This window comes from Erigeron canadensis, chromosome 1, assembly GCF_010389155.1.
Source record: "Erigeron canadensis isolate Cc75 chromosome 1, C_canadensis_v1, whole genome shotgun sequence".
Classification (NCBI taxonomy): Eukaryota; Viridiplantae; Streptophyta; class Magnoliopsida; order Asterales; family Asteraceae; genus Erigeron; species Erigeron canadensis.
The window spans coordinates 12668656-12680543 of NC_057761.1; the positions used below are offsets into that span (position 1 = coordinate 12668656).

Here is an 11888-nt window from a genome sequence, read left to right on the forward strand (position 1 = left end):
ACAACAAGACAGAAGACGTTAATGGCATAAGTAACTCTATACGCACAGGCTCAATACTGAACATAAACAGAAATCGACAAAATGTTTAAAAAAGAACAAGTATACTTTTCCCCAAAACGTGTAAAGAGGGGCTACGAAACTCCCTTAAAGCAGCACAAGTATAAATACCTTAGATCAACGAACAAGAACACGAACAGTCAGATACACTGAAATAAGCTCACTATCTGTCCAAAAGTCCTACATTGTCCACAAGTCCCCAATAAGTACTAACTTATTGCACAAATCCATGTCCTATCACTACAAACAAAACATGGCTTTTAGGACACCCAAAAACGTCCTATAATGTTACTTTATATGACCTTTCATTTAATAAGACAACGGTTTAAGCGTTTCATGTAAGGGGGTCGTAAAAAGTCATGAAGGTCCTAACATCTCAAATAAGATTATAAAAACAATATAATGGTCACATAATAAGTCTTATGAACAACTCAATTAGGGTTCTAATAAATACATATTGGGACACTTTTAAAATGTTCTAAGATGTGGTTACTCATTTTTAATCTTTTGATACACATACAAGCGTCCTTAAAAGTTATTTTATAGGACCTTACCATGTAACATTATATATACTTTAGTACCAAGAAAAGAGTCCTAATATCTCAATTAGATGATGAAACCAATTTTATGGTCGCATAATATGTCTACAAACAACCCAAATAGCGTCCTATTAAAACATATTAGGACACTTTTACAATGTTCTACCTAGTTTAATCTTTTAGTACACATATAAGCGTCCTTAAAAACTAGATAATAGGACCCTTGGTATGTAACATTATATATATACTTTAGTACCAAGAAAAGAGACCTAATATCTCAAATAAGATTATGAAACCAACTTTATGGTCGCATAATGGTTTATGAACAACAAAATTAGCGTCCTAATAAAAACATATTAGGACACTTTACAATGTTCTAACATGTTTAATAGGACATCCAAATAATGGTTTCTATCAAACAATAAACACACACCACCAACATATATAAAATACGAATATATAGTTATTATGTATATAACCTCAAGTAATAATAGAAATAAAATTTATTATATTTCAAATAGCATGTTCATTACAAACACATAAACATAAAAAGTTATAACATTATTCAACATAAAGTCTTGTAAAATCTAACAAAGAAATTAAAAAATGGAAAAGATGAGAAGCTAGCATAGAATCACATGTTATCATGAATCCTCAATCTTCACGGACCACCTACAAATAAACCATTCTTGTATAAACATTAAGGTACATGTTACTAAAATTATTAATAAAACAACTTAACAATACATACCGAGATGAAAGGACAGGGCCATGCGATAGTTGCACCAATACAATCTTCAATTGTAGAAAATAATCCATATGGTCTCACCAACATTTCATCTCTTTTTATCGGTACTTGAACATTTACCTCACACCATCCCTTTCCAATCTCTTTACCACCCACTAGCTCATTCGGGTCCAAGCTCTTCACCCATCCTTTTGCAACAATCTCCGTTGGGTTTAGAATGCTTTCAAGGAAAACCTCATTTCCAACCTATATTTAATTTTCAACAATCAAACTCTAGTTATAATAGTTCAATCATTTCACACAAAAATGAGTAACAATAATAAACTGTTACACTAGCATGCTAACATTTTATTTTAAAAAATAATATGAAATAAAGCATTAATTCTAACTATCTTACTACCAGACATGACATGAGTGAAATGTATAGAACTCAATGTTGAAAATATCAAAAGAAAAGGCAAGAAAACAAAACAATTAAATCATTTTCCGTAAAATGAAAACCAGATTAAAGATTAGATACCATTGGGATTAAGAGCAATAAGGCAGAAAGTAGAACGAATTTAAAATATCTTCAAGACCCTAATGGGGGGTGAAGGAAGATAGTCAATGGGATATAATCTTGCCATCATTTTTATGTATGCACTTGAGTAGCACTCCAAACCAGAACTAGGCTTTCAGATAAAGGGTAATCATTTGCGAAACAACTGTAATAAAGATTAATTGGTGCATCTATTTGAAAAAATACTGAATTTACAAACAGATTTCCTATAACTTGTAGTCGTCACTGGTAGTTAACAGGTCATGAACAGAATACATGGGATGCAACAATCTTGTCATGTCGAAAGAATATAAATGCAGAAAAACTACCTGAAAAACTACCCTGTCCCCCTGAAGATTAAAACAGAAACTATCCGCCACTGTGTTCCACGTGTAGTCATGTCGTATACTAATGATAAAAAAAGATCTGGTTTATTAACATACAATAAGAACATAACCTTGATCATTATACTTTCAAACCAACTAAAATCCAAGGCCTAAATGCATAATCTAAACATATATAACCTCTCTCTATATATATATATAATACATGTATCTAATAATTTTGTAATCTGATTCAATAAAACCAACACTAAAACCCTAACCAACAAAAAAAACATTCTGAACTACCTCCATTCTGTCTCCATAATCTAAAAACATATATAACCTCCATTCTGAACTACCTCCATTGTGCCTCCATAATCCAAAAAGCATGTATTGCTAGCTACTGGCAGGGCTAATCCACCGCCAGCAAGTCACACGGCTTGGAGCCGTATTTGTATCAGCTATGTGTTCCTTGAACGCAACTGGAGCAGTCTATGAAGCGTTATTCGTTGTGGCCAATTGAACCCGATGATAACATATTCTAGGTGCCGATTAGCCATATCTGCTATGCTCAAGTTAGCAGACTCACATCACGCAGATGAGATTGAAAACATATGCAGCCGTCAATCATGGAAAGAAATAGTGTGTGACTTATGGCCTAAGGCAAAGTATATTGACTTATGCTCAAGTTGGAAAATGGAATTGAAAAATGGACCTATTTTTAAATAAATTTTCAGACATAACAAGGAGCTCTGCCTAATCACTGTTTTTGCCTCATTTTCTTATAATAGTAGATGTGGTTGAAAATTTCTTTTGCAATATTAAATTTTTATCAAGAGATCATGCATAATCATCTACTACTCTATTTCCAGTATCCGGATGAAACAAGCTAGTATAATTAACCATGAATATAAGTATATATTTCATATTGATACATCTGTTTTAATCCTCTTACGTTTGCATTTCAACCTAGCCTACTTGTAAGATGCCAACATCGATGAAGTGTTCAACTTATTAAAAAGTCTGTTTTTTTGGTTGATTCAGGGCTAAACGATATCGTATTGGAGACGTGCTCCAAGTGACTGGATTGCATAACCGAACCCCACAATTTCGGTTCATTCTAAGCATAGAAAGCGACAAAACTAATGAAGAAGATCTTCATAAGAGCATCATGGCAGCAAAAAAACTTTTAGAACCGTACAATGTTCTACTTGTGGAATACACTAGCTATGCTGCCAGGACACTACGTCATATACTGGGAGATCAAACACAACACACCCTCATCCTAGAAAAGGTCACCTCCCCACTTGGCCCTAAGGTGCTTCAAGAATGTTGTATTCTATAGAAGAAGATCTGGATTACATATACAGGCGACTACGCACCAATGATATAGCTATTGGACCACTTGAGATAAGCGTGGTGAAGTCTGGCACGTTTGAGTCCCTAATGGACTTGTTTATCAAACAAGGAGTGTCCATTAACCAGTATAAAACTCCGCGATGCATTAAATCGGATGTTGCACTGAAATTGCTCAACTCTAACGTGAAGGCCTGCTTCATTAGTCCCAAAAATCCCACTTGGGTTCCTCTATAAATCTAACTAGCTTTGTAATAAACAAATTCTCCCTTTAGCTTGGGGAATTGACTAGTATGATGCTATGACACTTAAAACAATTTTTTCTAAGCTAATAGTTTACTACCCTTTAAGGGATCTCACTAGCTAATGATCTTTATCGTTGAAGAAGTATATCATGTAATCTGTACTCGATACTCTTGACTACTTATTAACTTTAATAATATATGTTTTTACCTTGTTATGTACATATAGTCCTGTTAAGATACTGCCAAACTACATGTTTTCTCCCTGTAATGTACACATAATACTCCACACTAATGCATAAAATGCAAGGTCAAGTCAAGGTCAAAGTCAAACCTATAAGTAAAAGTCAAAGATAGTAACTAACTCCAAATATATCCTAAACTGCCATAACAAATGTATGTCTAAAAGTAAAACAGCAGGCAAACACAGCCAAAAAAGTAGACAAATATAACAATATATAGTGGACATATGTAACAAGTAAAACTAGCTGGACAAGCAAATGATGAGCAAAATATTTCCACAACCATTTATATATTAAGCATAAACTACTATCTAGGCAAGAACAATCCTGTAAAGTTAATTCAGTGAACATTCATCCAGTAGTACTATTATGATAGGGGTTATGTCTACCGTTTCAATTGTAATCTATCAATTCATGTAAAAGGCAGAACATTAATGAAAAGAAACATAGCCGTAAACGTGGAGGTCCATTGGTTGCAATAGGGCAATGTGATGCGGAAGGCGGAACACTGGAACATCCATCGACTCATTCACCTTTGCTTGGGCTCGTAACTGGACCACTTTACTAGTAAGTTCTTCACATTGAGCCTTCAATTGGATATTTTCTCTAGACATGCGGAACGACTTGGTAGTACCCCCATACATCAGAAGCACGAACACCCAAACCATACATGACCGCATCACCGTTGCGATCTTTACCCATGACTTTAGAAAACACATCATCTGGTCCAGGCTTATCGTTGGAACCTCGGGAAGATTAGATTTAATTTGTTTCATTTGAGCCTGTATTAATCACAGTAATATAAATTCCTCAAAAGCTTTCAAATAAAATAAGAAAAATATGCATGAATAATCATGATAGTAATTTAGCACATTCAAGAATAAGATATATATTTTAACATCATCAAAAACATATAGAAAAGATATATATAAGTATAAATAAGCATATATTACTTACAATTGCATTGAAGCTTCTGCATTTTGGTAGTTCCACCTTTGGAGAAACATGACTCAAACATTTCCATCCGACTTGGATCTCGTCTCAAAGATGCCTGTTCAATTAAAAAGAAGATGAGTATTAACAATGGATATCGATATGCTACATTAACAATTGCATTATCTCATACGATTACCTTTAGATCTTCACGAACTCGAGCATAACTTTTTTTTCCAGTTACTTGCACCATCTTCTTTTCTTGCCGATTGTCCTTGTTTTTTTCACTTTCATCTTCAATAGCAAAGTGAAATACAGAATGGTATATAAACTAACGATATTTGCTAATGAAACATATACGAGTATAACCAATTAAGACAAGTAACACAAGGTTGTATCTACGGATTAGATGAATGTATATATATGAACATATTTAAAATGTTGCTCTGCGCAAGATACTTTTTTTCTTCGTCTCTTTACTCAAATAACATTTCACTTTGGTAATGCTACAATAAGACTATAATAAGACTCAGCTCTAATAAAATGTTGCAGATGCCAGATATAGATTCAGGGATTCACAGTTCATTATTTGACTATAATTAGACTCGGCTCTAAAAAAATGAAAAAAAAAACTGGTCAACTGAAGATAAAACAGATAGATGAAACGATAAAGACAAACTTTATATTATGCTAATTCTGATAGCAGTCAAGTTTCCAGAGCTACACTCCGAACTAAATACAAGATCAATATAGTAAATTAAGCATAACATGATTACAACGCTAAAAGCCCTATCTGTACCTACTGTTGATGGAAATGTTTCCTAACCTAATTACAATTCCTAATCTCTATTGATAATAAAAACAATACAATAAATAGAATGAAGCTCTATCTAACTGATAAGAAATAATTTCTGAAGTAATTATAACTCAACCTAGGTCTAGCAGATTACGCATTCTTAGTTTACACTTTTACTATACAAAAGTGGCAGAAAAAACTTTCAACTGAGTAGCTTACATACTTGAAATGCTTTACATACATCAAATTAGCCAAATCAGATGATATATGAAGTTGTCCGATTGAAGATCATGTCACTAAAGATTTAAGCCTCAACTTAATCAATTGAAGCTTTGAGCTTATGGAACATACGGTTTGCTGGTTTATTGCTAGGTGTCTAGTATGTAGCCTAGTGGTTGTGGTGGCTCATGTTTATGTGTTTTCTTATTTAGTCATCAGCTGTGGGTATGTCACAGGCTCACAGCCCTGATGGTACTTCCATCATTTTTCTTATAACTCTTTATTCGTATATAAATTTACTCTTTTATTTGAAAAATAGTACAAATACATACACAACAGTGTATACCACCACATGTAGACCTTCGTCTTATGAAAAGAAAGATTTCACAGAGATTCACCGAGGTAATTATCCCATGTAATTAGATTATTCACCGTTCGTGATATTAAACCATTACCAACCTAGCATATAGAGATTATACTCCATCATCCCAATGTCTAAATAAAAAATGAAGCTTTATTCACTCTCTTTAAGCCATTAAAACAGTAACATGGATTCTATAATATATAACACTACAAACCCTTTCAGCTCATTACTACATGAGCTAAAATTCAAGATTGGCAATGAGCCTTAAAGTGGTGCATTTATCTACAGGTGATGTGAGTGATGACAGCCGTTAGGCCTCCTTATATTCATATTTCCAACATGGACTATGTGTAAATAGTACATATACCAAACAATCTGGATTCGATATAACACAACACAAATGCCAATAATTTGAGGACAGATTTGCTAATGAAACATATACGAGTATAGACCAATTAAGACAAGTAACACAAATGCCAATAATTAGGAAAAAGGTCTGAACAAATACCTTAGTCTCTTCTTTATTCCAATATTTCACAAGTTTCTTCCATTGTTTTTTTTGCACTTTTTTCGGCCTTTTTTCTTTTGTTGCTGAAGTGACAAAGACGGATCATGGAAGTTTTCCTTAAGTCTTGCCCTCCATTCTTCACCTTCCTCCCAAATGATTGCAATATTCATGTGCCCATCACAGGATCATCCGGAATATCAAATTTAGTCTAAAAATGAAACAGGTCACATGAGAAAACTAATACTTATTCATTAACATATAGAAGATTATTAATTATGTACCTTTAGGAGTTCAAGCAACGCTTGTTTTTAGCATCCTTAACTTTATTCCATGGTTTATGAACCGGGCAATACTTTCCACTCCTTGAAAGGGTTCCCATGAAATGGGTCAGTTTACTACTTTTGTCATTAATAGGTTGTCCGTGTTCATTAACTAAAATAGGAATTCTCTCCTCTTTTTGTTGGGCCCAAACTTTTGGCATACGTGTTGGTCCTCTCACTCTTACGTACATTCGGAACTACAAAAAGTGAACATTGTACATTAAAAATACTAAATATTTGAAATTAATACAATATATTGGACTTATATTTTCTTGGTTTGAATATAAATTTCTTATATATTCGTCATGTATCACACAATATTTGAATTAACGAACAAGCCAACAATGTAATCAAGCAGATCGAACAAACCTGCTTCATTTCCTACTTGTTGAACTTCATGTTGGGCTTCATTTTCTGGTTCTGGAACTTCATGCTCTTCATGCTCAGCTTCATATTCTGGAACTTCAAGCTCTTCGTCAACAAGTTCATTGTCCTCATTTTCTGAATCATTCTCATTTGGTAAATCATCCATGTCTTCATCTTCATCATCTTCAGAACTATCTTGTTCTTCATAAACGTCATTCACATCCATGTCTTCAATGTCATCGGCTTCAGCATCATCTTGTGCTTCATTTGCTTCAAAAACAGCTTTATTATAAAAAAAAAAAAAAGTAAGCATCAAAAATAGCTAACTGTACCTATAGTTATTACTAATCATATATCATATATTAGATATTTAAATAAAAAAATAATAAATACCATCAAATCTTAAGTCACGCTCCTCATACTCATCATCATTGTCAATTGCAAATAACTTCCTCTTAGCTACATTGGATCTGTGTCTCGTGACAAAGTAGAATGATCTAAATTCTTTTTGATCAACTCAGCCTTGGTAATTTTCTTTTGATTTATTCTGTTTAGTAGGATTTGTATCAATTAGTTGACCAATTCTCCTATCACCATTGTCAAATTGTACATTACTATTTATTCCCTTCCTTATATCAATTACTTGTCCCTTCTGCATGTGAGATTCTGAAGATGTTAGCACGGGAGACATTTGGAGCAATGCATCGTTTCTTTGCTAAATTAGCAAATCTATTCATGGACATTGGCGCAATGTATTTTGTATGTTGTTTCTGTAATAAATCAAATTGTCAGAGACATAAAAATATTATTATTATCTATACTAGCTTAAGCACCCAGGTAGATACCCGGGTAGTATTAAGTTAGCTGATTAATGATTTTTCAATTATGATGTGAATGTTAAATATGAAAAAAGCGACAACATGGTTGATTGCTTAATAAGTAATAGTTATAGCAGCAGACCCTAAAAAGATTTGTTATTAGTACCATTTTAGGAATTTTTGTAGCAGCTTCTTCTTGGTAATCTTGCTCAGCATCATCGTCAAACTCCGAACTAGGCATATCCTCTCCATCTTTCTCACTGTTATCCATTGGTATCTTTTTCTTTTTCTTTGCTTTGTCACTTTCTATTAGACTTGTCAAAGACTTAGCAATATTTTGCAGTCCCAAAGCCTGTAATCTCTTTTGGTTGTCTTGAACCCTCAACCTTTTAGCCTGTTCATATTTATTTGTATGGCTTTGCATACTTTTATGTTCCATTACTGGTGTACACAACAAAAAAATTCTTATCAGATATCCCAAACCTATAATAATCATAACGTGCATACAAGTCCAGAAATCCCATCACATATACATCTAAGATAATGCTAATTTATGAAGTATATTGTTTCAGGGATGCTTATTCTATTTGACATCCCAATGTTTAGAATCAGTTGAGGCCTTAGGCCCTTGGAGCGATTCAATAACTGTACCTACAAGTTGACGCATGTAATTTCATGCAACACAATGAACACCCAACAATTTGAAACGAAAACAGTGCCGAATGAACATGTTCAAGAGTAGTTGATACTTAATTTTACTCGAAAACAACAGGCAATAAAAGTAAATGTTAAGATGAAACACACAAACTTCCTTAAACCTACATTACTAAACATGACATGATGGCTTGCAAAGTAGATGGCACTAGAACTTCCTAAGCGAACCCATCTATATGGCTTTCCTAATAACACGTTTCAACCAGAAAACCCCTTTGCAAGCCTACAAGCACGGGCCGCACGGCTATTTCCATTCAGCAACATTCAGCAAGCTATCAGATTGGTTCAACAATACCAAATTGCAAAATTCAATTAACCTCGCAAACTCCATCACTTACACACATTACAACCAAGTAAAATAGCCATCAACAATAAACCGACAATCGATACTGTATGGCAACCTAATCCGTCCAACTTATAGTTACAGAAATGCAGAATGTTGCTTTGCATCAGATAATAATCTACTCATTCTTGAGTAATCTATTATACATGAGTAATCTGTTATACATGCAAAAGTAATATATGACTTAAACACATCATCTTAAGCTTATAATCCTGAACCTCTGATATAATTTTCCCAATCATTCGAAAATAACAGATACGAATAACATAACTTCAACAATGATCCTTCCTACTTTCCATATATTACTGGATCATTCATGATCAAAAATCTTAGGTCTTAAGATGTCTTATTTGACAGACAAGACAACCCGACGATTTTAACAATCTATGATTCTGTTCCTTTTTCTTATCCAACAAATTCAAGCAGTTAACAATAGCATGACACATACTACAAAAATTCCAGTGTTTAGCAGTCTAGTTCATCATAAAACAGAACACTAACGACCTTCTTCTAATAGATTATACTCTTAAATAAAGGTGAATTTGCATATAACATCATGCATGGTTTAACTTCAAAAATGGCAGACAAAACAGGCTACGCATACAAATAGAACCGCATTTAAAATCTGAAACCTCAAAACCGAATCTAGCATGAGCTTATGCAGACACATACTCTGTAATCAGAATCCTGATAAACCTTATAAAGAATCTGTTCTCATATGGTCAAGCATATCTGTAAAATTCTTCAAAAATGATGGACAAAGCAAACTGCACATACAATTAGAGCCGCATTTAAATCCTGAAACCTCTACACTGAATCTAACATGAGCTTATGCCACAATTCACAATTCACAATCTAACATCTGTAAAATTCTGATGACAGTTTAAATATGAGATAAAGTACAATTTTGAAAAAGTAACAGGTCATAATATACATATGAACCATAATTTATCCACAAACTACAAACACATATATATGTAACATTTCACTAATTCGATATTTTCATCCGCTCGTCATAGTTACATATAGAATTCAGTGAAACTAAATCCAACACCATACCGCAGATATACATATATATAACCGTCTAGCAAAGCTTCAAACCCTAACCCCTGAATCAAATCCCTTCCCTTACACATTATATATCAAAACCCTAAAACAACAAACAATGATATAGAATTGGTGTTTTGATATAGAATTGGTGTGAATAATAATAATAATAATGATAAAAATAATAGTTCGAGCCACAATTCAGCTCTGTGTGTGTTTGTATCAGGTACATCAAACAAATGGAAAACCCACAATTCATAATATATACATATATACAAGATCATATATACATAATATATACATAAAAATCAGTTTTCAATACCTGTTTATGGTTCGAGCCACCAAGTGAAAACTGAATTGTGGAAGAACTTGTAAAATTGTAAAACTGAATTGTAAAACGAATTATTTAGGCAGATTTTCCCAAATTCATTAGCGCCAAAAGGATTCTTCATGATCGTTTTTTTTTGGAGATCGCCGGATTTATGGGTGAATAAATGGGTAGATATATGTGTGTTAGGTGGAGATCATTTGGGCAGTGCTTGACATGCTTATAAAAAATTATTTGTCATTAATATTTTTATTTTTTTTAAATGAATTGGATTTGGACGTGTTAAAGCTAATTTTAACCGGAGATTTTTTAAACCTTCAACACCTTTTTCATAAAAAATTCCTTTGAGATGAGAACCCCAAAACTCGAACCTAGTATCTTGGGTAAACTCACCCCTGGTGTCCACATAGTGGATTTAAAAGATACACATAGTCAACTCACCTATTAGATCAAAAATTATTTATTAGCGCGCAAGTTTATTTTTATAGTAATTGTTGGTCCTAATCGTTATTGGATGTTTAACACTCTAAGCAACAACAATTTGAGAAAACTAACAACAAATGTGGTTTTTAGTGGAATTCTTTCTTAGCACCCTCATGAGATCATTCTATTCATCAGACAAGTCTACTAATCCACACACATACATACATGTATATAAGTGATTATATGAGTAGTGATGATATGAGAATACCGATAACGTAATAATATATGAGTGATGATATATTGATGATATAAGTGATGAGTGATATATATTGATGACTGATGCATGTATGTGACTGATGTGTCGTTAGGATTGAAGTTTCTGACTTGAAACTCATAATGGGTTGGGTTAGGGTCTGAGTTTTTCAACCCGCCAGCCCTAACTCGAACCCATTGACAGCCCTAGTACCCGCCCTTACAAGCACACATCAGTTTTTTTAATTTTTTTTTAATAAAATAATTTAGAACCATTAGTTGGAAGTTTAGAACCATTTGTTGTTCTGATTTTGTTATGGTCAAAAAACAAAAAAAAATGATGTAAATGACAACTTATAAATATTTCTCCTAATCGGGCCTTCACTCTATTTTACCATGTCAAATCTACCCC

The 11888-nt window shown here is 33.3% G+C and overlaps 1 protein-coding gene across 1 annotated transcript; it reads right to left on the minus strand.

The window, feature by feature from the left end:
* Positions 1-4994: 4994 nt before the first annotated feature.
* Positions 4995-8808, minus strand: LOC122580622 (nucleolin-like). The gene is made up of 5 exons (XM_043752923.1): positions 8536-8808; positions 8195-8321; positions 7555-7833; positions 5178-5272; positions 4995-5096 (listed from the first exon to the last, which is right to left on the minus strand). The coding sequence occupies exons 1-5, from the start codon at positions 8806-8808 to the stop codon at positions 4995-4997; spliced, it is 876 nt and encodes a 291-aa protein (XP_043608858.1).
* Between the last annotated feature and the right edge of the window lie 3080 nt (positions 8809-11888).

Excerpts from the sequence above, each read along its gene's own strand:
- LOC122580622 (XM_043752923.1), bottom strand. The coding sequence starts at position 8,808 with ATGGAACATAAAAGTATGCAAAGCCATACAAATAAATATGAACAGGCT. Across the intron at positions 7,834-8,194 it reads CTCACATGCAGAAGGGACAA|CTGTTTTTGAAGCAAATGAA; the intron begins GTAATTGATATA and ends TTTATAATAAAG. Across the intron at positions 5,097-5,177 it reads GAGTTCGTGAAGATCTAAAG|GCATCTTTGAGACGAGATCC; the intron begins GTAATCGTATGA and ends TTAATTGAACAG.